Here is a 26531-nt window from a genome sequence, read left to right as displayed (position 1 = left end):
AAAGTACTGATTTCAGCTCCTAACTACTAAGTGACCTTCCAACCTCCTTCCTAATCAAGTTTTTCTTTTCCTGCCAACTAAAAATACACTATCCAGTTCCGAAAGTGTGGTTGATTGAATAGCAGCTGCGGCAGAGAACCTACTTTGCATGTGGAAACAACTATGGAAGAAAAACAGCACCGCTCACTCTCATCAGCGCCTGTTTTGCGGCACGGCTGGCACTCATCTCACGTTTGCAGGGGACAGTCTCTGGCCACTGTTTCTCCCCCACCTTAGTGTCAGGAAAGTTCCTGCAAATACTGTAAAAGCAGAAGTTGAAGCTGCTTCAGTGCAAAGCAACATCCTCCAGATCTTTCTTAAACTGTTTCAGAAAGCAGATCATCCACTGCTGTTTCCTTTTCCTGCCTTTTTTTTTTTTAAACAGACAAAGAGATATGCTGCCAAGATACTATTTCTGTTCAGAGGAAGGGAGAGCAAAAAGAGACAGGCACAGAAATTTCCCCCAGCGTTGCCATGTTCCTCATTCAGTTGTGAGGAGATGGCATCTCTAATAAAATGAAAACTGGAAAGAGCAGAAAAGTTCTGGAAGATAAAGTGTGCCGTAAATGTAAAACACAAGTCACTTAAAGTGATTATTCTAAGTACAATTGTAATGCAAAATAAAGACATTTTAAAAGTCTGCAATATTATATTCTACTAGAGGCCCGGTGCACAAATTCGTGCACAGGTGGGGTCCTGCCAGCCACTCGATCTGGCCGATAGGGCTGGGCTGGGCTGGCCAGGGGGAGGGGACATGGAGGTTGGCTGGCCTGCCCGGTCCCACCCCCATCAGGGTGGGGGGCCCAGGGGCGGGGCAGAGTGGGGGAGGGACTGCAGCGGTTGGCTGGCCCCACTCCCCATCCAGGTGATGAACTCCTTTAGCCTTTCCTTGTCTGTGCAGCTCTTTATCTGGCCTTCAATGCTAAATGAGCTTTGCTGGGTAGAGAAGGGCGTGGCAAGAAATATTCAAAGTAACGAAGAGCAAGGACCTGCAGCCAGGGTGACCTTCCTTTTGAAAGGACAAGGCTGCTCCAGGGGCAGAGGGTTCGGTCTCTGTGAAACCCGGGTCAGTCTTTGCATCGGGCAAGTGGAATCGCTGAGGCCTAGAGTCACCAAGGCTGGGAGCCTGATCTCAGATCAGTTAAAAACACGTTCATGAAGGGATGTTATGGGCGCTCTCTCATCAAAAAGCCCACGTGTCTGTGCTACACCAACTGAAGCCTCCATCCGCACTCAAAAGGTGAATTCAAATTCAAGATACACTCTTTCTTCTGTAGTTGCCTTCGTGCTCTCTGGGGAAAGCTTAACCAAAGACACATATCCCTGTAAACAGGCACCGTAAGCTGCACCTCTGGCAGCCATCCCAGCTTCAGGTATACAGTGGACCCTTGTACAATACAGATTTGAACTGTGAGGGTCCACCTACTAGTATATGTAGATTTTTTTCAATAAATACTTTTAGCACTGTAAATGTATTTTCTCTTCTTTATAATTTTCTTAATAATATTTTCTTTTCTCTAGCTTACTTTATTGTATGAATATAGCATATAATACAGATAACATACAAAATATATCTTAGCCCAGTGGTTGAGCATTGACCTATGAACCAGGTGGTCCCAGGTTCAATTCCCCGTCAGGGCACATGCCTGGGTTTCGGCCTGGATCCCCAGTGAGGGGCATGCAGGAGGCAGCCAATCAGTGATTCTCTCTCATCATTGATGTTTCTATCTCTCTCTCCCTTTCCCTTCCTCTCTGAAATCAATAAAAACAAAACAAAATATATCTTAATTGACTGTTTATATTATCAATAAGGCTTCCAAGTTTTGGGGAGTCAAAATTATCTGTGATTTTTTTTACTGCATGGGAAGTCAGCACCCTTAACCCCACTGCTATTCAAGGATCAAGTGTACTGCTTAGGGTTACAGGGGTTGCCTAATAAATGACAGTGATAGATGGAGTTAAACGTCTCAGAGAATGTTAAACTTTAGCATGATTGGAGCGTTGATTCTCACCACAATACCTCCCAAAGACAGCCTGCACGTTGCACATGCTCCCTCTCATCACTCACTGCGGGGGGAGGAGGGGGTCGGGAGGAGGGTGAAGGCTGGGGAAGTTGGATAATCCTTGGGCTGCTGCCTGTAACTTCTTTTCTCTCCCACCGATCCTTGACAGAGCAGATGGCTGAGAAATTCTGATCGAAAGATTTACTACAGTGATTAAATTCCTCCAAGTATGTTACCATTTGCGGGGGGGGGGGGGGGGGGAGATGAACATGAAAAACTTGCTTACATATGCAGAGACCATCTCTGGGAAAATACCTAAGAAATGGGTGGTGTGGGCTGTTTCCCAGGAAAGGACCTGCATGGCTGGAGGACAGGCGTCAGAAGAACTCCCTTGACACTCTACCCTTTTGTACCTTCTGAATTTTGCAGGGATAATTTGAAATATAAATAACATCTGATTATGAATAGATAACAGTCCTTGAAAATAAGTTATCAACTTGAGTGTTGCAAGTTGAGAAACTGATAGACTAGAGATAAGGCCACAAAACGACTAACAGAAAGGCAGGGGGACTGTGGAGCGCAGACCAAAGCGGGCTGGGAAGGAGGAATATGTCAGCGTTTCGCTAGCACTTTCCAGGGAACACAGTTCTGACTGTAGCCCTCTCCGCCCTAGCCGACCTGTAGAAAGGAGAAAAGAAAGCGATCACCAGGCTGTGTTCCATGATAAACAATCCTTTAAAACCACCAACTTTCATTGTTTCCAAAGAGCCGGTGTGCACGTGTCTTCCATGGTTGTTGTACTCGGTATCCTGTGTGCCCGCCACGTGGTGGCCCTCCCCTGCTGCCCGCTCCGGTGTGCTGCACAGAACGCTGGCTCCTGATCCTGGGCCTGAATGGATCTCCTTGGAAATGTGAGAAGTTGCATTCTGGCCAATAAATTGTGTTGTGTGTTTTTTTTGTGAGTGAGTGAAATGAGTATGTCTTGATCCTCCAGACCTGGCTACCTGTATGAGAACTGGCAAAAGTATATCTATAAACCCACAATCTGAACTGCGGGGCTCTCTGCGCAGGGCCCTCTTGGGAAGCCTAATTTCCCGGAGGCAGTGGAGATGGGGTCCAAGACCCTGGTCTCTGCTGGTGCCAGTGAGTTTAGCAGAGCTCCTCTCCCAGTAGCTGCAGCCACAGGGTTACAAAGGTGTCCCTTACCCAACACAACTCTGCTTTTCTTCTTTTTAATCCTCACCCGAGGATATGTTCATTGATTTTAGAGAGAGGGAGGGAGGGACAAAGGGAGAGAGAGAGAGAAAGGGAGGAAGGGGGGGGGGAGCGAGAGAGAGAGAGAGAGAGAGAGAGAGAGAGAGAGAGAGAGAGAGAAACATTGATTGGCTGTCTCCTATACGCACCCCAACCAGGGATCAAACCCACGACCCAGGTATGTGCCCTGACAGGGCATCGAACCCACAGTCTTTTTGGTGTGTGGGATGATATTCCAACCAACTGAGCCACCCAGCCGGGGCCACACCTCTTTCCTTATTTCATACTAGTAACCTGGGACTAGGTGCCTGGATTAGGGCTAAGTATTTGATGTGTCTTACTTTAGTTAACCCTTCCAATAACCCTCCAAGTTAGGTGCTATTATTAATATCATCATCTCCATTTTACAGAAAGAGGAACTGAGGTACAGAGAAATTCAGTAAAGAAAGGGACAGGGTAACTCAGGCCACAGTGGCCTTTGGGTTGTATTCAAAGTAATTGTTGCTTTCCTGGCTCCCACTTTCTCCAGCTAATACAGGCCTCAGCCCTCAGGAGAGGCTCCTCTGCGTCTGGGAGAGCCTGAGTAGCCCTCACAGGTCCTCCCGCTGAATGCCTGTCTTGGCCCAGGAGGGCAGGGCCTCTCTAAGAGCCATGGGTGTCACAAAGGGGCCTCCAGAGCCCTGTATGCTAACTGTGTCACTGGGGGGTCACTCAGCACCCAAACAGCCTGGTCTGGTGCCTCTGAGCCCCTCAAGTCAACAGCTTCTTCAGTCTCTGCCTGCCTCCCCTCCAGCCCTGGGCTCAGACATGGGCAAAGAGTCAGGGCAGCACCCCCTGGTTTCCCAGGCTCCAAGCACACTTCATCCTTAGCCTGCTGCATCCTTATCCTCTGCCAACCCCAATCCTCCTGTCAATCACTTCCTGGCAGGATTCCCACTGATTTACCAGCGAGGCCTGGGTAGGACTGAGTCCCACCGTGGTCCAGTGCAGGACAAGCCCTCCTCCAGACAGTGCTTTCTTTGCTTTGCGGCTTTCCTGGGATAATGACAAAGATTCTCTGCTTAACCAAACTTTAGTCAGGCTCCTGAACCTTCTCTGAGGTCCGTCTGTGCACTTCCTTATAAAACCCAGTTTCGCAAGAACCCTGCTAGGTCAGTTTCACCAGACACCCTATCGTTGATATCTGACCACCCTCTCTATCTGATCAGGCTCCTCTTCCCCCATCATTTCCCAGGTGATGTCTGAGCACCCTGGTCTGCCGTCAGCAAGAATCCTGTTATTCAGTTTAGCAAAACAAACAAACAAACAAACAAACAAACAAACAACCCCCCCCCCACTATCCCTGATATTTCCTCTTAGTAATTTTGCATCCACTGACCCCATCCTGCTCCTTGGCGGTGAATCCCCACTTGACCGTGTTGTACTCAAACTTGAGCCCAGTTCTACGGTGAGGTCCCCCTATTGCAATAGTCTTGAATAAAATCTGTTTTTAGGGCTTCAACTACTCTCCAACTCTGGCTTTTATTTGACAATAATTCCACCCACATTTTCCCTTCTCTCACCACACACCCTGGCCCTTGCCAAAGGACTACAGCCTACAACCAGGCACTCAGAAGAACAGAACAACAATAACATCAGGAACAGCAAAACACAGTGGTGTGCACAACACACTCTGCTTCCGACTTCTCCTAACTGCTTCCTTCTGTTAAATACAGCAGCCTGACAACAACAATAATTACTATAGGGTGTTTGCTGTTTACAAAGCACTTGCTCAGTGAGTAGCTCATGTTCAAAGAGAAAGAGATGACATAAATCCCAGCAAGATCATGAGCAAATTGTTTACCTTGTCTGAGCCTGTTTCTTCATTTGTAAAATGGGGGAATTATAACCCCAACTTGGTTCTTTTTATTTTTTTATTTTATTGATTTTTTACAGAGAGGAAGGGAGAGGGATAGAAAGTTAGAAACATCGATGAGAGAGAAACATCGATCAGCTGCCTCCTGCACACTCCCCAACTGGGGATGTGCCCGCAACCAGGGTACATGCTCTTGACCAGAATCGAACCCGGGACCCTTCAGTCTGCAGGCCAATGCTCTATCCACTGAGCCAAACCGGTTTTGGCCCAACTTGTTCTTGACGGTTTAGTGAAATAATGTGTGGAAAGCAGAAAGTGCTACACAAATGTTACTGGTTACAAGAGCCAAATCACTGCAACTCGAGATCCAAATCAGATCACTACAGAATCAACAGCTTCTCATTGGAACAATTTTTTGAAAATTATATTTCCTGGGGGTATCATTTTTTAAACATATTTTTGTACTGATTTCAAAGAGGAAGGGAAAGGAAGAGAGAGATAGAAACATCAATGATGAGACCAAATCATTGATCAGCTGCCTCCTACATGCCCCACACTGGGAATGGAGCCCACAAACCAGGCATGTGCCTGAGCGGGAATTGAACCGTGACCTCCTAGTTCAGTGATGGTGAGCCTATGACACACGTGTCAGCACTGACACGCGTAGCCATTTCTGATGACACGCGGCCGCATGCCGAGGATGAAACATTTGCTGCTCCTGAGGATGAAACATTTGCGACTAGAGTCTTGGAGTTAGTTTTTTCCTCAAAGTGACACACTACCCGAGTTATGCTCAGTTTTTTGGCGAAGTTTGACACACCGAGCTCAAAAGGTTGCCCATCACTGTCCTAGTTCATAGGTCGACGCTCAACCACTGAGCCACGCTAGCCGAGCTGAAGGAAAAACCCTGATTCTCAGATTTCTCCACCGAGGAGGTCACAGGGTTATGAGAGGAAGAGCAAAAGAAAGTGGCTGGACTTGGGCACAGCTGTGACGGTGGCCCCTTCCTTCTGCAGGGAGCCCCAGCTGCCACAGCACGGAGGTGGTGCCGGACCTCGCTCTGCCAAGGGCTGAAGAGCTGGGGTGTGTTTGTGGCACATCCCCCGCGGGAGAACTGCCGGGAGCCCCAGAGCGGAGGGAGGGCTGTGAAGCCTGACCCACTCTCGGCCACCTGGGGAAAGGAAGCAGAAAAAGGAGAAACAGCAACTTCCCTCACTTCTCGCTCTCGGGACATCACTGACAGCAGCTGCGGGGAGAAGACGCTGCTGGAGGAGCTGCAGCCTCTGGCTCACTGCACCGAGGTAACCGCAATTTTCACTCTTCTCCCCGGCCTGAGGAATGAGCAGGGGCTGTCTTATTTTCCTCCAGGGGCCGCTGAAACACATTCCTCGGGTGAGATGTCCCGTCACTGTCCCAGCCAAGGTGTCCCCCGACTGAACTGGGATCAATTTAAAATTTTTGATTTTTGGGAAACGGGAGTTGTGAGGAACGGGAGAGGTAATTTACCTCGGTAAGACAGTGGAGGGAACCACGCTGCCCTGACTGATAAGCTTGTCCCCAGCCGACCGTGTTTATAAATAGCCCGTGTCCAGGACACGGCGCTGGCCGGCGGGGAGTTCCACAGGCAGCGACGCGGCCAGGAGCCGCTGACCCTTCACTCGGTGCACCGAGCCCAAGGCCGCTTCCCTCTCGGGGCTTAGGCTTGCCAGGAGGGAACCAGAGGCTAGAAGCACAGACGAGCAAGACTTGCAGGCACCTTGCAGTCGTTTCTACCGAACTGGGTTTGTCTAACTGGAACGTGTTTTGCCTCCTGGCGTTAACTCCCACGGAATGGGAGCCCGCATTCCCTGTCTCCCAGGGCCCTGAGCTCTTCTCTGAAGGAGGCTGCCCAGCGAGGGGCCAGCTGAGGGTGACCCTCACCCCCCCACTTCCTGGCCTTCAGAGCCCAGGCCTGTGTTTGAAACTGTCAAGACACTTCCTGTTTTTGAAGTAGAAGCTCCTCTTCCATGTGCCTGCATGGATCTGTGTGTCCCGTCGGAAAAGAATGGCTGACGTGTGCACCTGGCCTTTCTCCCCCAGGATCTGCCAGGGGCCACCATGGGCTCTGTGCACTCCCGAGGTCACAAGGCGGAAGCCCAGGTGGTGATGATGGGCCTGGACTCAGCAGGCAAGACGACGCTCCTGTACAAACTGAAGGGCTACCAGTTGGTGGAGACCCTGCCCACCATTGGCTTCAATGTGGAGCCTCTGGAAGCCCCGGGGCACGTGTCTCTGACTCTCTGGGATATCGGGGGGCAGGCCCAGCTCAGGGCCAGCTGGAAAAACTACCTGGAAGGCACGGACGTCCTCGTGTATGTGCTGGATAGCACAGACGAAGCCCGCTTGCCCGAGGCAGGGGCTGAGCTCACGGGAGTCTTGGACAGCCCCAGCATGGCCAGCGTCCCTTTCTTGGTGCTGGCCAACAAGCAGGAGGCGCCCGGTGCCCTGCCTCTGCTTGAGATCAGAGACAAGCTGGGCCTGGAGAGGTTCCAGGGCCGCCGCTGGGAGCTCCGGGCCTGCAGTGCCCTCAGCGGAGAGGGGCTGCCGCAGGCCCTGCAGAGCCTGGGGAGCCTCCTGAAATCCCGCAGCCGCTGTGTCTCCTGGTGAGCACCAAGGGGCGGTGAGTGCAGAGAGCAAGAAGTCTTGACTCAGAGCAGCTTATCTTTGCTCATGGGAACTGGGAGAACCAGCTTATCCCTGAGAATTATAAGCTCAGTTTATCAACTAAGGAATCCTTCTATGCTTGGACAGGATTTTTTTCCCCCTTGGGACTTGGTGTCACTGTTGAGAATCAACTGTTTTTAAATAATGATACTCTAAAGAAAAAAAATAATACTTTAATATACTTCATTTAATAACTCATTGCCACCCTGGACAGTGTGGCTCGGGTGGCTGAACATCGTCCCATGCACCAAAAGGTTGCCAGTTCGACTCCTGGTCAGGGCACATGCCAGGTTGCGGGTTCAGAACCCAGCCAGAGTCTGTGTTGGAGGCAAGTGATGGATCTCTCTCTCTCTCTCTCTCCCTCTCCCTTCCTCTCTAAAAAAAAATCAATAAATCATATTTTTTAAAAACTCATTACCAAGTGTGAACTGAGCAATTGTAATAACAGAGCAACAATAATTGTAATAATAGAGCATAATAATTAAGACCTAAATTCATGGGGAAAAGGGAGTTTCAAAATCAAATCATAATACCATCTAGACATGATCAAGATCTTATGAATGATTTCCCTGGTGTCGCCGGGTACGTGCCATGATCACTCTGATCAGCCAACGAGAGCAGAAGCGAGCAAGTGAGTCGGTTTAGAGGGGCCTGGTGCTCAGCCCAGGGCAAGGGCGTTCCAGCCTTCCCAGAGTGATCCTCCTCTCTCACCCTGACTCACTTTTCCCTGCCCTTTTGTCACCCTGTGCTGGTCTTTTTCTAAACCCTTCATGGTTTTCCTTCTTTTTTTCTCCTTGTGGCACATATTTTTTCTAAAAATCAGATTGATCAATGATTTCATTTATTTATTCATTTAATAAAAAAATATGTAGAGCCTTGAATTTGTGGCAAAAAAAGCCCAGAGCTTTTAGCTATGAACCAAGCCTTCTAGGTGGGAGGTGTGTATTTTGAAGATCAGTATGACAGCAATGAACCTCTCTCATTATTACTAGCAAATACTTCCTATAATATGAGGGTTTTTTTTTTTATGACATGCAACTTACATTTGGTACCTGCTCTCATATTAAACAGCTCTAAATGTTGGCGATTCCTTCCTATCCTGTCTCCTGGTGGTGGTTCTGCCCTCTCTGGAGTGACGCAGTATAGACTGGAGCTCAATACCCCTCCAACATCTGACACCTGCCAGGACCCTCTACCCAAAATCTCCCCTTCTAGTATCAGATTAGGCAGGCCTCGTTCTTTCACTACTTGTCAATTGACATGTTTCAAGATTTTCTGTGCTAGTCAGAGGAAAGTGCAAAGATGAAAAGACAAATAAGACAAGGCCTCAGGCCTCATGGAGCTCTGGTTGGGGAAGCAGTGAAGACATAGCTTCCATAAAAATGTGAAGATAGAGACTCAATTCAGCAACTGTTTATTGAGGACTTATTGGGGCCAGGTTCTCTGTTCAGTGCTTTGTGTAGATTATCTCTAATACTCCCAATTCTGCCAAGTAGGTATCATTCCCATCTTACATGGTTAGAAACTGAGGATCAGAGAGCTTGTGACTTTCTCGAGCTATTAAGCGACATACCTGGGACGTGAAACCAGATGTGTCTACCTGTAATGATACCTTCATTCTTTCACATCATGCTTCTAAAGGTTTAAGCTAAGGTTCACTTTCAGTCAGCAGATGTGATGAGGGGAGCAGTCTAGTCAGAAGGAGGAGACTGCATGGAAGCATGAGGGAAAGGGTAGGAAGGATAAGTAAGCCAGAATGGCTGAAACAGCAGGTTGGAGTGATTATATTATAACAGGGAACAAAACAGGAAAAAATGTTTAGTTCCAGGTTGGGGAAGGTATGGACTTTCATAATCAACTAGAGGCCCAGTGCATGAATTCATGCACCAGTGGTGTCCCTTGGACTGGCCTGCGGGATCGGGCCGAAACCAGCTCTCTGACATTCCCTGAGGGGCCCTGGATTGTGAGAGGGTGCAGGCCAGGCCAAGGGACCCCACTGGTGCAGGATCAGGGCCCGGGGAGGGACATGGGAGGCTGGCCAGCTGGGAAGGGACCACGGGAGGGCTCCATGGCTGGACTCCAGCAGCAAGCTACCCTACTGGTTGGAGCATCTGTCCCCTGGTGGTCAGTGCACATCATAGCGAGCGGTTGAGCTGCGTTAGCATATCATTAGCATATTATGCTTTGATTGGTTGAACGGCCGACTGGATGACTAGACACTTAGCATATTAGGCTTTTATTACATAGGATAATTTGGCTTTGGCCCTAGCCAGTTTGGCTCAGTGGATAGAGCATTGGCCTGCAGACTGAAGGGTCCCAGGTTCAATTCCAGTCAAGGGCACATGCTTAGGTTGTGGACTCAATCCCCAGTAAGGGGCATGCAGGAGGCAGCCAATCAATGATTCTCTCTCATCATTAATGTTTCAATCTCTCCCTCTCCTTTCCTCTCTGAAGTCAATAAAAATATATTAAAAAAATAAAGAATTTGGCCCTAGCCGGTTTGGCTCAGTGGATAGAGTGTCAGCCTGTGGACTGAAGTGTCCCAGGTTCAATTTCGATTAAGGGCACATGCCTGGGGTTGCGGGCTCGATCCCCAGTAGGAGGCATACAGGAGGCAGCCAATCAATAATTTTCTCTCATCACTGATGTTTCCATCTCTCTCTTCCTCTCCCTTCCTCTCTGAAATCAATAAAAATATATTTAAATTTTTTATTAAAAAAAGAATTTGGCTTTGGCAAGTAAAATCATTGAATTTGGCATTTAGGAGGATAACTTAGTGGCAGTGTTGGGGTGGATTAAAGAGAAGAGGGGACAATGGGGATGGGAAGGCAGGGATATCATCCAAATGGCCATCACAGTAACAGAGGAGAGGAGAGGAAGGGGGATGAGAACATTGAGAACCATTTTTAAGGGGAAAAGCTGAGAGAGGAAGAATTTGAAGACAGCTCAAGAATTTGAGTCTACATGGCAGGAAGGGTTGGAATGATGTAAAAAGGTGGACACAGGAAGAACAGGTTGGGATTAGAACAAGGATCAGCACTACCGGGTTCCGCTTTTGAAATTTTGGGTATGAATATGTGCATAGCTTCTTTCAGATGGTTTCACTGTCTGCAGTCCTTGAGGAACCAGCTGCACCTGCTGGTTCCCACTCCCGGAGGCTCATTTCCGCACACGAGTTGTCACTTTATTGTGAGCTCATTCTCAGTAGGATTCGTTTTTCCTGTGTGACTCCCATGTGCTCTGGGTTGTGACAGAGTTTCTACACAGAGTGGTTACGCATTACCTACTAGGATCCTAGAGGCTTCAATTATCTAACCAAATATTATGTTAATTTCTCTGCTTGGGAGTTACGGGCCTCGCAGGTAGTATAAACCTGGACTCTGCACTCTTTCCGGGCACAGGCCTTAGGAATTCAATTTCTGACAGGTGATCTTTTTCTTTTGCACCCAAACTAGACCATGTGCTTCCTCATACCCCCCTGAGCTGGTGGGGAGTGTCCTCTAATCCCCTCCTCTGGTGCTTTTGCTTTTCTGCTGAGCTCAGATTAAAAGCTTCTCTCCTCCAAGCGAGGCTAAGGCCACAGCTCCCATTCCTTTTCAGGTGTATTAACTCAGTTCAGTCCCTAGGACCTAAATTTGGCTCCTCTGAGTGCTTTGGCTGTTGTTTTTCTCTTCATTTCTGCCGCTGAGGACTTCCCTTTCTTTTGTGCAGGGACAGCATACGTTAAATAAGTATTTATTTTGTGACAGTTTACTCCACATTTCTGTGACTCCATCATGGGAGAGGGTCTATTTGCCATGTTGCCAGACGGCCTGTTAATTTTGGTATGTGGCAGGGAGCCTTCCTGCGGAACTGGCAGCAGGGTGCTGTGCTGAGAGCTGCACTTAGGAAAATGTCCTGAAGGCAGGAGGATAAGCTAGCGGGTGAGCGGGGTGTCTTTTGACTGAAGTGCATACTCTTGACACCATTGGTCTGAATGGACATCCACCGCAGCAGCCCCACCCTGCTATGGGCATTCTTCCCGTCTCTTGACAATCTCCTGCTTTGGCCCAGTCTCCTCGCTGACACCAGCATGTACCAGGCTCTTGTCCAGCTCCAAGTGTGTACTCCTTGCTGGATGAGGCAGAGTGTACAAGGGAGCCAGCAGGTAGCTCTGAGAGTGCTAACAGCCCCAAATCCTTGAAGGCAGGTGTCTTTAGTCAAAATAAGCCCCCGAAAGTCTCCTTCTATGATGCCCCTGGATAAGATTTGGGAAGAAGGACAACAAAGCAAAATATCACAAGACCCATGCCCAGTTAGGGTTGATCACCATTCCCTGCTGGTCCATCTTCTGCTGGGGGAGAATGAACATCAAATTAGTCACATAGAATTACCTGTGGTGAGTTCCGGAATGTGAAATATACACGTCTCTGGATGGCAGGTGGGGTCTGAGCGCCTCAGAGTCCGAAGGCAACTCAGACAGCCTTCCACCTCACTGGCTTCTGAGATGTTTGCTGTCCACAGGATGCAAGGTTCCGTGGCCCCGTCCTGGGACTTCTGATGCCCCTGCTTTTGTGCTCCGGCCCATCAAGCTGCCATGCCAGCTGGAGGTCCGTGTAGTTATAGAAGGGACCCCGACAGTGGCAGCCGTCCTCCAGCTCACACAGACTTATGGAAGCCTCCCTACACCCCTGCTGTTCCTTAGGCTTAGGATGTTTTCCTGTTCCAATTCTGTCCGCTCTTACAGGACCTTCAGCTTTGCCCAGTGGCTGTATCATAGCCAATGAGGTTTATCTGAGGCGTGATTATTGCTCTTGATAATAAATAAATAAATAAAAAATAAATAAATAAATAAATAAATAAAGGACCTTCAGATCCCACCTCCGCAGGAAGCTTTACCTGCACACTGCAGCCATGTTTATCCTCCCTCCGAACACCCATGCCTGCACTGGGACACTTCCACGTGTTGGTATGTGGTCTCCCCAGATACGGTGTAAATTCCAGGTGATGAGGTGCCATTCGTACATCCTTTGGGCTCTCTGCAGAGCCTGGAACAATATGAGATACTGAGAGTTACTCATTAAATACCTGGGTGAATAATAAAAACTGATTGAACTATTGAACTGGATCTTGTGGCAGAGGCCCCAGATCTTCTGAACAGTCTAGAATAACATTTTAAAAATGAGAACACCAAGAGGCTCATTGGATTGAGAGCCAAAATGGCAGCACAAACGTATACTTCAGGCATCTTCTGTAGTAAAAACAAAACAAAAAAGTCATACATTCTCTTTCTAGAACATGTCACACTTAGAACTACCTTTTAGTGTATATAGAAGGGAGGGTGCTCAGTGGGGACTGAGTGCCGAAGGGCTGGCACAGGTGGGTAGAGTATGGTGGGGGCCGTTGGAAAGGTTGAGCCCCAAGAGAGGGCCAGGGAGAACAGGTACAGGGCCCAGAGCCAGTGCCCGGAGGAGGGCCAAGGTGCTCTACTTAGCCAGGCGGTGGCCTGGTCTTGCCTGCTCCAGGGCTCCTGTCCTTATTTCTACTTCCAACCTGACACTGATGGATCTGGAGGGAGGGTGGGACCTCATCCTTTTTCAGAATCTTCCCAGAAGACCACAAGAGAGCTTGCCCTCCAGGGAGCAAGAGTGGCAATAGATCAAAGCTGGTACTTTCTTTTTTTAAAAAAATATTTTTATTGATTTTTAGAGAGAGAAACATCTATGAGAGAGGAATATCATTGATCAGCTGCCTCCTGCACGCCCCAGACTGGGGATGGAGCCCACAACCCTGGCATGTGCCCTGACCAGGAATCGAACCAGCAAACTCTTGGTTCCTGGGTCGACACTCAACCGCGGAGCCACACCGGCCAGGAAAAGCTAGCACTTTCGACTGGGAATTCCACTCCCCTACCTGCTGCCAACTAAATGAGAGGGCAGTCCTTGAAGACAGCTCCAGCCCTGGTTTCCCCAGTGAGGCAGGTCACAGCGCTCCAGGAACATGGAAGCAGGAGGTGGGGGGCCGATGGAGTGGCTTCTGTCCTGCTCCTCTGCTCAGATACACATTTATGTGTACACACATACTAGTCTGTATATTTCAGAGATACCACACAGGGAACCTTAGGAAAAAATAAGTGGTGATTTCTGCCTTGTTTTCCAAATGGTGCTCTCCTTTGTAAACACTGTGTAGAGTAAGAATTGTTCTACTTTGGAGAGCACTTCAAGTCTTCAAATAAAAGGAGGCATCATGAATATAAATTATCTCTGGATGATGACCATAACACCATATCATTCTGCAATTTTGATTCTTCTTTTCTTTGATTTACTCCTTTGAATTTGAGGCCGAGTTTCTGCTTTTCTGACTCACTGATTTTGAATATTTTTCTCCTTCCCCTCTCGATTAGAATCAATCTTTTGGTGAAAGTAGGGGCCACGGGGAGTTCCTACTTTCTGTTGAAAATAAAGTTTTGCTTAGAGCCTGCTGAGTTTTGATTTTCAGTTATTCATTCTCATAGTTCTGTACTCACCTCCTGCTGGGGTTGGGCTGGTTGTGTTCTTGAAAGTAGACCAGGCCCCATCCTCAACATGTGGGTGGGCCAGGACCTTGCCTTGCCTTCTGTCCTCAATTCCCCAGCCCCAGGCGGGGTGCTAAGGTCCCCTTGAACAGGACTTGCACTTTCCTCAGAACCAACATGACGCACAAGGCTGGGGTGCTGCTCCCTTCCAGCAGCCCCAGCCCCGGCTTTCCCACAACTATTGGGAAATCAACAGGAGTGGCAGGGTCGTTCATTCTGTGTCCCTTGTCCCAGCGGCTGGATCAAGATGGGAGAGTTCCGAGTGAGCAGGAGGTGGAGATGCCCCTTTGCTGCCACCTCTTGGGCCTGTAAACACAAACACAAATTAAAAATAAGAGGCTTAGATAGAACCAGAGTCAGAAGCTTTGAACATACGGTCCAACCTATGAAGGAAGGTGGGGGTCAGGGGGTAAGAGATCAACCAAAGGACTTGGATGCATGCATATGAGCATAACCAATGGGCACAGATGGGGGTGAAGGGGTAGGAGGTGGAGGGAGGGAGGGGGAGGTGAGGGTGTGTGTGTGTCTGTGTGTGGGGGGGGGTGGCCAGGGAGAGGTCAATGGGGGAAAAAGGAGACTTATGTAATACTTTAAGCAATAAAGAATTTAAATAAAAAAAAATAATAAGAGGCTTAAGCCAGAGCAAAAGGGGGGTGGGGTGGGGAGGGGCTGCGTGGAGGTGAACAAAGGGGGAGGACTGGGGACATCTATAATTCTGTAATAGTGTCAACAATAAAAACAAACAAACAAATAAATAAATAAATAGCTTAATTCTTTCTGTTGAATATAAAGGAAGACATTTCTCCTCACTCTCTTTTCTTAGAGCATTTACTTAAAAAAATCTGTAAAAGGCCCTAACCGGTTTGGCTCAGTGGATAGAGTGTTGGCCTGCGGACTGAAGGGGTCCCAGGTTCGATTCCGGTCAAGGGCATGTACCTTGGTTGCGGGCACATCCCCAGTAGGGGGTGTGCAGGAGGCAGCTGATTGATGTTTCTCTCTCATTAATGTTTCTAACTCTCTCTCCCTATCCCTTCCTCTCTGTAAAAAATCAATAAAATATATTTTTAAAAAATCTGTACTAGTTATTTTCTCTCTTTGAAATGTATGCAAATCTTTTCAAACGCTAAAGAATCCCTTGGCCAACTTTAGGGCCCTCAAGGACGTGGGAGCCAACGCTTTGAAAAGACAGTGTTCCTGTTTCCCGGTCTTTGCAGGAGGGTAGGAGCCAAACTTGACAGCCTACCTCCCATCACAGAGACACTGAGAAGTTTGTTTTCCTTTAGGTTAAAGCCAAGTAGATAACACAGGGGCCCCAACTGCCAGGTGACTCTAGGATGAACTTTGTGTGACATGTGGTACCGTCAGGTCCTCTGACTTGAGGACTAGTTATTGTATATTTTGAGAGCTTAGGTAACAGTTATATCTGCCTGGCTATAGAAAGGGGTGAGATTCCTTTCTGTCTTTGCAATCTTAGTGGACTGCCTGTGATGCACCTCACATTCTGGCTTAATGCTTATTCAATAACTAGCATTCCCGTTGCAGGAAAAATCCTGCAATAGGATTTCCTGCTGCACTCTACCCCGCCTCCGTTCCTCCCTTGTCGCCTGCCCTGCCTTCTCCACCAGCCCGCCTGCTTTTCCCTTCGCCCCCGGCCCTTTCGAAGCTTTACTCCCTTCTGCAGCTCTTGGCTTCTTTCGACGCTGTCTTGATATGCAAATTAGCCGCCATCTTTGTTGGGGTAATTTGCATACTCGTCCTGATTGGTTGGTGGGTGTGGCTTAGGTGTAGCAAAGGTGTGGTCAATTTGCATATTTGTCTATTATTAGATTAGATAAAACTGTTTCTTTCTCTATTACCATTGCAGTGAGGTGTTTTTTGTTGTTGTTTTTTTTTTTGCGGGGGGTGGAGGGGTGGGGGGCATGAGAGCATGAGATTTGTTTTTATTTCCCCAACAGACACAATTGCCCTGGCTTCGGTGAGCCTCCAGTTGCACCCATGATTAGTAACAATCATGTAATCAACTTTGAATGCATCTTAGCTGGCTTTTGAGGGCACTTAATTATGAAAGATGAATCCAGTTCAGTATGGCCTGTACTGCAAGATTATGGAAACTTCTAAAATAACAATACAAAAGATCAACGAACCAAGAGCTAGTTCTTTGAAAAGATAAACAAGATAGAGAAACCTTTAGCCAGACTCATAAGGAACAAAGAGAGAGGACCCAAAATAAACAAAATCAGAAACAAAAGAGGTGAAATAACAACTGACACCACAGAAATACAAAGGATTGTAAGAAAATACTATGAATAGCTATATGCCAACAAGCTGGACAACCTGGATGAAATGGATAAATTCCTAGAAAAAACTGAATTAGGAAGAATAAGAAAACCCAAATAGGCCGATAACAACTGATGAAATTGAAGCAGTAATAATAATAATAATAAAAACCTTCCAGCAAACAAAAGCCCTGGTCCAGACAGCTTCACAGGGGAGTTTTATCAAATATTCAAAGAAGAACTAACACCTATACTCCTCAAACTATTCCAAAAAAATCCAAGAGGAAGGAACACTTCCAAGCTCTTTTTATGAGGCCAGCATTATCCTAATTCCAAAACCAGATAAAGACACTACAAAAAAAGAGAATTACAAGCCAATATTCCTGATGAGCATTTTGGTTTCCATCAAGCCTTTCTTTGACAAAATTTTATTTTACAATTTATATTGTTTATCTCAACTTTTCCCAACATATTTATCAGACTACTTGAACAAGTGGGATGGTTTTGAGGAACATCAGGTAGGGAAAAACTGCATAACACAATTCAGTATTCATAAGATTAAAAACAAACTAGTAACCAATAAACAATTAAAATAGAATTTGTAATAATTTTTAAAAAGCTACATTAATTAAGGCAATGCAGTATCGGTACAGGAATGAAATAGCCTAGAGAGTCCAGAAACAAACTTTCTCATATTTATGATAGCATCAAAATATTCTAATATTTAGAACACCACCCCACTTGTTCCAGTGGTCTGATAAATATGTTGGGAAAAGTTGAGATAAACAAGTTAATCTAGTTTCTTTATTGTGGGACTTCTACAGCCTTTGATGTTCTAATTTAATATCCCTCAAACTTACTTGGCTACACTTATTCAATTTTCAACAAATATTGTAGTCAGATCTCAATTAGGATAAAAGTGTAGAAAACAGCAATTATTCTAGGTGTTTTAAGCAAGACTATTTAATACAGGGAATTAAGTGCCTACAAAAATCACTGGAGACTGCAAGAGCAGGTGCTTGGCTCAGATTATAGAAATGACTTCCAGAGACCCCAGAATGGACCACAGAATTGGAGGCACTACCAGTGAGGCCACCACTAGAGCTACTCAGCCCGCCAACCCTTTATTCCTGCTGCTCCAACCACAACTGCTTGTCAACGTCCAATAGTTGGATACTTTGTGCTCATGCCAAAACCCTCACATTTCCATGACCTTACTTGTCACCACCAAACAGCAAAGATAGATGAAACAAAACAAAAATCCAGACAGTTTCACACTCCAAATGTCTCACAAGTACCTCTGAAAGGCAAACCACTTTTGCACTCAGGACAATGATCTACAGTTGTCTGCAGGCTCAGAAGGAACCCTAGAAGGAGGGGGAACGCAGACTGGCTTTCTGGGCAACAGTATGCACCACAGCTTATCAAGGGCCTGGTGTTACGAGCCAGTCACTTTTCTAGGCAGAGAACACACGTGTGAGCTTAGGCAGGTGTTGAACAAGTTAGTGTGATACACGCTCCCACCTCTGATGGGATTGCTGTGAACATCTCCCAAAACTAGTGTTTATGAAACACAATGTGGTAATGTTTCCCTCTTGGTCGTGAAGGTAAGTGATACATTTGTGCTTTAATTCTATGAATGATGTGTCACATTCTGGCATGCATTTGGCATATTAACTTTACCCTCATCTTATTATTTCTCACTCTTACTTCCCCTGTGTTCCTCAGTCCTGATTTAATTTTTATAATGTGCTATGCATTTTTTTGTTAATCCTCACTCAAGGCTATTTTTTTCCATTGATTTTTTAGAGAGAATGGAAGGGAAGGGGAGAGACACACAAAGGGAAATATCGATGTGAGAGAGGCACATCAACTGGTTGCCTCTGGCACGTGTCCTTCCTAGGATCAGGGATAGAGCCTACAACCAAGGTACGTGCCCTTGACCAGAATTGAACCTGTGATCCTTCAGTCCGCAGGCCAAACCAAAATATATGATCCACTGAGCCAAACCAGCTGGGGCTAGTTTTTTTTTATTTTATTATTATTGTTGACAGTATTACAAATGTCCCCCATTCCCTGATCTTGCCCCCTTGCACCCAACCCCTACCCACCCCAGGCCTTCATCACACTATTGTCTGTATCCACGGGCTATGCATATATGCGTATATGTTCTTTGGTTAATCTCTTCCCATTCACCCTAACTTCCTCCCCTCTGACACCTGTCAGTCTGTTACATGCATCAGCAACAGATGCATGTTCATTAGTTTATTTTGTTCATTAGATTCCACATATAGTGAGAGCATGTGATATTTTACTTTATCTGACTGGATTATTTTGTTTAGCAGAGTACTCCCCAGTTCCCTCCATGTTGTCTTAAAGAGTAAGAGATCCTTCTTTTTTATAGCTACATAGTATTCCATTGTGTAAATGTACACAGTTTTTAAATCCATTTATCTGTTGATGGGCACTTGGGCTGTTTCTAGATCTTAGCTATTGTAAATAATGCTGCTATGAACATAGGGGTGCATATATTCTTTCAGATTGGTGTTTCTGGCTTCTTAGGATATTGGAATCACTAGGTCAAATGGCACTAAAATGGGCAGAGGACCTGAATAGACACTTCTCCAAAGAGGATATACAAATGGCCAAGAGACATATGAGAAAATGCTCAACGTCACTAATTATCCTGTAGTGACCTTCTTTGTCTCGTTTATGGCCTTTGTTTTAAAGTCTATTTTGTCATATATAAGTATTGCTACCCTAGCTTTTTTTTTTCATTTCTATTTGCATTGAAATTTTTTCTATCCTTTCATTTTTATCCTGTGGGAGTTTTTTGTTCTGAGGTGGGTCTCTTATAGATAGTATATATATATATATATATATATAATGTTTTCTTATCCATTCAGCTGCCCTATATCTTTTTATTGGAACATCTAATCAATTTACATTTAACATTAATATTGACTAGAGGCCCAGTGCATGAAATTTGTGCACGGGTAAGGTCCCTAGGCCTGGCCGGTGATCAGAGCCGATCAGGGCCTTCCAGCTGTTGGCCGGGGCCTTCCTTTGTTCCACACCACCCCCTGGTGGTCAGCACATGTCATAGCAAGCAGTCAAACTCCTGGTCAGTTGAACTCCTGAGGGGACAATTTGCATATTAGCCTTTTATTATATGATAGGTACTTACTTATTGCCATTTTTATTCTCTGTGCCTCTGTTCCTCTCTCTCTTTTGATTTCTTCTTCTTATAGCAGTCCCTTCAATATTTCTTGCAATGCTGGTTTGGTGATAATAAACTCTTTTAGCCTTTTTCTGTCTGCAAAGCTCTTTATTTCACCTTCAATTTTGAATGATAGCCTTGCTGGATAGAGTAGTCTTGGTTTCAGATCCTTGTTTTTCATTACTTTGAATACTTCATGCCATTCCTTTTGGCCTGTAGCGTCTGTTGAGAAATCAGCTGACAGTCTAATGGGAACTCCCTTTTAGGTAACTAATTGCTCTCTCTTGCTGTCCTCAAGATTCTCTTGGTCTTCAGCATGTGCCATTTTTATTATGATGTGTCTTGGTTCATCTTAATTGGGACTCTCTGTGCTTCCTGAACCTGAATGACTTTTTCCTTCACCAGGTTAGGGAAGTTTTCTGTCATTATTTCTTCAAACAGGTTCTTGATCCTTTGCTCACTTCTTCTCCCTCTGTTACTCCTATGATGCAGATGTTGTTATGTTTCATGCTGTCCCAATGTTCCCTTAAATTATCCTTGTGTTTTTAAATTATTTTTTCTTTTTGCTGCTCTGAGTGATTTTTTTTTTCTTTTTCTTTTAAATATATTTTATTGATTGTTTACAGAGAGGAAGGGCGAGGGATAGAGAGTTAGAAACATCGATGAGAGAGAAACATCGATCAGCTGCTTCCTGCACCCCCCTACTGGGGATGTGCCCACAACCAAGGTACATGCCCTTGACTGGAATCAAACCTGGGACCCTTGAGTCCGCAGGCTGATGCTCTATCCACTGAGCCAAACTGGTTAGGGCTGAGTGAGTGATTTTTTTCTACACTGTTTTCTAATTTGCTGATTCAATCTTCAGCTTCCTCTAACTTATTCTTTATTCCTTCCAGTGTATTCTTTATTTCAGCTGTGCCATTCTTCATTTCTGATTGGTTGTTTTTCATGGTTTCCATGTCCCTTTTCATGCTGTTAGGCATTCTTTTTTTTTTTAAATTTCTTTATTGATTAAGGTGTCACATATTTGTCCTCATCCCCCCATTCCCATCCCACCCCTCCCCACGGATGCCCCCACCCCCCTGTTGTCCTTAACCATTGGTTAGGCTTGTATGCATGTACACAAGTCCTTTGGTTGATCTCTCCCCCCTATCCCCACGCTCCCCTACCCTCCCTCTGAGGCCCGACAGTCCGATCGATGCCTCCTTGTTTCTGGGTCTGTTCTTGTTCATCAGTCTATGTTGTTCATCATTTCCCCTAGATGAGTGAGATCATGTGTTACTAGAAATCCTACCTTATAATAGAGAAACATGCAAATTGACCGCACCTCCGCTATGCCCATGATTGGGCCTGCGAGAGCCTGGGGGCGGGACTCCGGGTGGCCTTTCCGGCTGTTGAGCAGACCAAGATGGCGGCGCCCAATCCTCTTAGTTCCGGGGGTCCCGGGCGGCGATCACCACCTGGGGAGGCGTGGCCGGGCCCAGCCAGGCGCTCCCGGGGGTCCGGGCGGCGATCGCCACCCGGGCATGGCCGGGCCCAGCCAGGCGCTCCCGGGGGATCCGGGCGGCGATCGCCACCAGGGGGGGCGTGGCCGGGCCGAGCCAGGTGCTCCCGGGGGTCCCGGGCGCGATCGCCACCCTGGGGGGCGTGGCAGGACTCGCCCAGCCCCTCCGAGGGTCCCTGGAAACATTGCAGGCATGTGGTTGTTGAGACCCAGACCAGGCCTCTGGCCACAGATTCATAGCTTTGCGGAGACCTAGGGCAGGGATCTGCCTCATCTGCAGAGAGACAGAGGTTCTGCAGTGCCCCCAAGATGTGGGTGGGCCCAGCCAGGGATCAAGGGGCATGGAAGGACTCCTGGCAGAGGGGCAAGGACCCTTACCCCTGAGGCGGGGGTTGAGGGGTGGAGCCACCTCAGTGGAGGGGTGTTGCACTGCAGGGTACTGGACTGACTGATGTGATTCAGAGAAGCTCCCAGTGCTAATGGGCCTCGCTCAGGCGGCCTTCACACTTCAGAGGCAGTGACTCCTGCTCCTGCCTTTACCCAAAAGCAAGCTCGCTACACCCTGCCCCATAGCAGAGCATGCCTAGGCAGTGAGTGGGAAGCCTTCCACCTGCTTCGGAGAAGGGGGGGCAGTAAAGAATGGGGGGAGAGGAAAGAATGTGGAGCATCCGCAATGAAGAGGTGCTTGAGAAAGAGGCTGGGAAGCCTGACTGGAAGGTTTGTTCTGTTTGCTGGGCCGCTGCCCCTTAGGAAGCGCAAAGAGCATGGCTCTGAGGGCTTCCTGTGTGCTCTGAGGGCTTCCTGAGTCAAGTTCCACAGCCAACTGGAATTGGCCTCAGTTTCCTGGTCTGTAAAATGGATGAAGTGTGTCCCAGTGCCTTCACTGAGCTTTGATGGCCAATTGAGTTACTATATAAAGAAAATGAGGGAAGAAGTGAGAAAGAAAAGGAAGGACGAGCAATACAAAAGAAAGACTGGAAGGACCTGTAAACCCATTGTCACTTAAATAGGGAATATAGTCAGTAGTGTTGTAATGATGGTATGATGCCAGGTGGGTACTAGAAATATCGGGGAACACTTTGTAAAGTATATGATTGTCTAACCACTATTCTGTAACTAATATAAAACCTGAAACCAATATAAAATAATGTTGAATGTAAAGATAGGAAAATTGGAGTGAAATTTTTATAAATTTCAAAGTTTAAATAAAAGCTGTAAAGGAAGGAAGGGGAGAATAAAAAGTGTTTTTCATTTTGCCACTTCATTAAAAAGACAGTTGTCTTTATGTGGTGCTTTTATACTTTTCTAAGTCATTATCTCATTTTAATTTCCGGGCAACTTAAATACAAGATAAGTATTCCCTCCACTATTCAAAGAAAGGAAATCTTGGTGTCTGGTCCTAATGATTCAATCGTCAAGCCCTTATTGTAAAGCAGGGTTAGTAAAATTTTCTGTGCAGGGTCATATCTATACTAATAAAAGCCTTGGGGGTGATCAGGCCAGCAGGGGAGGGTATTTGGGGGCAATCAGGCCCGCAGAAGAGCAGTTAGGGGGCAATCAGGCCAGCAAGGAAGCAGTTAGGGGGCAATCAGGCAGGTAGGTGAGCGGTTAGGAGCCAGCAGTCCCGGATTGTGAGAAGGATGTCCAACTGCAGGATTAGGCCCGATTTCACAGGAATCGGGCCTAATCCTGCAGTTGGACATCCCCCGAGGGGTCCCATATTAGAGAAGGTGCAAGCTGGGCTGAGGGACACCCTCCCCAGTGCACGAATTTCATGCATCGGGCCTCTAGTATACTTATAAGAACCAAATGTGAGAAGAGCAATAATAGTTATGCTGACAGGCAAATGAATCAGTCTGTAGTAAGTTTCTTTCTGGACCAACAGTTCTTTTGAGACCCAATTTCAATGTCCACCAGTTCCTTATGTATACATGTTGGCACTGACTTTTCAGCTCTGGATGGTGGACAAATTGTGGTAATGCAGGTCCAACTCCCTCTGGTTTGGTCTCGCCCAGACTCAGGGGTGCGCGGCCTCGCCCGGACCCGGGGGCGCGCGGCCTCATGTTAGGCATTCTTAACCCTTTGCACTCGCTTGCTTTTTTCTCGATTCCTTTATTCTACTTGGGATTTAATTTTTTAAATACCCCAGATTTTACAAAGCACGGCAGTAGAATAAAAAACTGAAGTTTCTTTTCATACAAACTTATTTATTTGGATTTTTTTTATATTTCAAATTATTGATACATTCAAAGAGTAATTTTAATCTCTATAATTTTTCATGGTGTGATATTTTTTGAAACATTCACCCACATGAAGACCTGGTTTACATTCACATGTTTCGCAAATATAAATCATCTCTCTTCTTCCTCCTTTGATTTTTCTGTTAGAACAAACGACACAATCTTTGTGTTTTTTGTTAGGGTGAGGTGTGATTATATGGAGTTTTCCATCTAAACGTTGCTCTAAGTTAGTGGATAATAATCTACCCCTGGGAGTTAGTGTACTGGTCTAACCTTTTTCACGTGACTGATGTGTCTTAGAAACAAATAGCCTTTGAAGATGCCATTAGTGAAGCTTAGGTGGTGGCATCAGTTGAGACGGCATTTACATTTTACTTGTCCTTTCATGCTAATGAAAACAAGAAAAGATACTGGAAAAATAGACAAAAATCCCCCTTCCCCTCGCGGTGAAACTACGTGTCGAGTGTGGCTCGACATACGAGCTGCTACCGATGCTAACCGTGTCGAGTCACACTCGACATCCAAGTGCAAAAGGTTAAAACCATTAATTTGAACTCTGTTTCTGATAAATTGCTTGCCTCTATTTCCTTTAGCTCTTTTTCTGGTGATTTCTCCTGTGCTTTCATTTGGGTCATGTTTCATTGTCTCCCCATTTCTGTGTATTGGATAGGACTGCTATAACTCCCAGTCTTGGTGTGGTGGCCTTCTGTAGTGGGTGTCTTGTGGGGCCCAGTTGTGTAGTCTCCTTAATCTTCTGAGATGGGTACTTATGGAATGTCCCTTGTATGGGTTATGTGGGCCCTCCTGTTGTATTTTGGTCTTGATTGCTATTGACATTTGTGGGTGGGTTCAGCCCTCAGGCTGGCTGACTGTGAGGCTCAACACTGACCACATCGTGACAACTGTTATACAAGTGCTGACCGAACAAAACCAGACAAAACAAGACCAAGCTGAAAACAATGTGAAAACAAACACAAACCACCACCACCAAAAACAACCACAAATAGGGGACTCTTTCCCTCTCCCCATGTGGAAGTCTGTACTATTCTTCAATAAATCTCCACCTTTGTTACATATTAAAAAAAACAAAACAAAAAAAACACACACCAAATAATAATAATAGAAAGAATACTAAAAGGCAAAAGAGCAAAAGAATTAGAGATGAAAAAAAAAAAAAAAAAAAGAAACCATAAAGGAGAATATGAAAGAAAAGAAAGAAGAGAAAAGAGAAAGAATCCTAACATATAAAAACCCAGGGTCCGTAACATCCAAAACGACCGAAGGCTCGGCTGACTGCCGCTGCTGCAGGCACCCCAACCCAGCACTGACTGCTGAGGGGGCTGCAGATCAGGCCCAAAGAGAGGCCCAGGGAGAGAGAAGCAGGGTCTGATCCATAGCCTATGTGGCAGCCTGTTGATCAGCACTTGCCTCTCTCTTTCACTCCGGGCCTGGCCAGCAGCCGCACTTCTCTTTCTCTTGGGCCTCCTCTGGGCTGCTGATCCGCCCCGCCTCTCAATCAGGCCCGTTGATAGGCCTGGAGACACTGACTGGCATAGAAACCGACCAATCAGAACCAAATCTGGGTGAAGTGCGAGGAGCCAATGGCTGCCTAGGAGGCAGAGCTTTTGATACTGACTTGCATAGAAACTGACCAATCAGAACCAAATCTGGCTGAAGTGCGAAGAGCCAGTGGTTGCTTAGGAGGCGGAACTTTTGACGCTGACTGGCATAGAAACCGACCAATCAGAACCTAATCTGGGTGAACTTCGAAGGCAGAACCTAAGGTGGGGGCTGAGGAGGGGTTTTTAGGGCAACAGCTATTTGGTGTAAGATGTAAGAAAGTGGTTCAATTTTTTAATGACCAGTTTGGCAGTATAGTGCATATGGCTGGCAATCAGTCCAGATATAGGGATTATGTATTTTTGTCTGCCAAGAGCACCTCTTCCTGATAAAAAAGGCTTTCTCTCCCCTCCCCCCCGCCCCTTTAAGCAATCCTGTCCTATATAATCTATCTATACTACTAAAAGGGTAATATGCTAATCAGACCTGGTCGACCGGCCATCTTCCGGACGTCCAACTTCCTTCCGGACAAAGCCATGGTGGTGGGGGCTGAGGCAGAGGCTGTTAGGAGCGATCAGGCTGGCAGGGGAGGGCAGTTGTGGGCAAGATCAGGCCTGCAGGGAAAGGCAGTTGGGGGCGAGATCAGACATGCAGGGGATGGCAGTTAGGGGTGATCAGGCCGGCAGGGTAGGGAAGTTGGGGGTGAGATCAGGCCAGCAGGGGAGGGCAGTTGGGGGCAACCAGTCTAGCAAGGGAGGGCAGTTGGGGGTGAGATCAGGCTGGCAGGGGAGGGCAGTTGGGGGCAAGATCTGCCGGCAAGGGAGGGCAGTTAGGGGTGATCAGGCAGGCAGAGGCAGTTGGGGGTGAGATCAGGCTGGCAGGGGAGGGCACTTAGGGGCGATCAGGCAGACAGGCAGAGGCAGTTAGGCGCGATCAGGCAGGCAGGCAGGCAGGCAGGCAGAGAGGTTAGGGGTGATTAGGCAGGCAGGCAGAGGGGTTAGGGCAATCAGGCAGGCAGGCAGAGGCATTTAGGGTGATCAGGCAGACAGGCAGGTAAGAGGTTAGGAGCCAGTGGTCCCAGATTGTGAGAGGGATGTTCGACCACTGGTCAGACATCCCCCAAGGGGTCCCCAATTGGAGAGGATGCAGGCTGGGCTGAGGGATCCCTCCCCACACACACACACACACACACTGGGCCACTAGTCCTATATAATAAAAGGCCAGTGAACATAATGACCGGAATGACCACTCAACCAGTTGCTATGAGGTGCATTGAATGCCCCTGCTGGCAGCTTCTCTCCCTTCCCCCACAGAACTGGGCTCT

General features: G+C 47.0%; 2 protein-coding genes across 2 annotated transcripts in view; one reads left to right on the top strand and one right to left on the bottom strand.

Annotated features, from left to right (window-relative positions):
• Positions 1–6383: 6383 nt before the first annotated feature.
• On the top strand, positions 6384–8224 carry ARL11 (ADP ribosylation factor like GTPase 11). The gene is made up of 2 exons (XM_008145581.3): positions 6384–6452; positions 7231–8224. Exon 2 carries the CDS (start codon positions 7249–7251, stop codon positions 7795–7797), a length of 549 nt encoding a protein of 182 aa, XP_008143803.1. The 5' UTR covers positions 6384–6452; positions 7231–7248; the 3' UTR covers positions 7798–8224.
• A 6387-nt stretch (positions 8225–14611) lies between these two features.
• The window catches only part of EBPL (EBP like), a 35332-nt gene continuing 23412 nt past the window's right edge, over positions 14612–26531 (bottom strand). Inside the window, exon 4 of the mRNA XM_054719792.1 lies at positions 14612–14713. Coding sequence (XP_054575767.1) covers positions 14650–14713 — 64 coding nt within the window. The 3' untranslated portion in view covers positions 14612–14649. The remainder of the gene's footprint in view (positions 14714–26531) is intronic.

Source organism: Eptesicus fuscus, chromosome 8 (genome assembly GCF_027574615.1).
Source record: "Eptesicus fuscus isolate TK198812 chromosome 8, DD_ASM_mEF_20220401, whole genome shotgun sequence".
Classification (NCBI taxonomy): domain Eukaryota; kingdom Metazoa; phylum Chordata; class Mammalia; order Chiroptera; family Vespertilionidae; genus Eptesicus; species Eptesicus fuscus.
This window is presented reverse-complemented; position numbering and strand designations above follow the sequence as displayed.

Bases quoted from the DNA above. Each gene is read 5' to 3' on its own strand.
- ARL11 (XM_008145581.3), top strand. From the start codon at position 7,249: ATGGGCTCTGTGCACTCCCGAGGTCACAAGGCGGAAGCCCAGGTGGTG.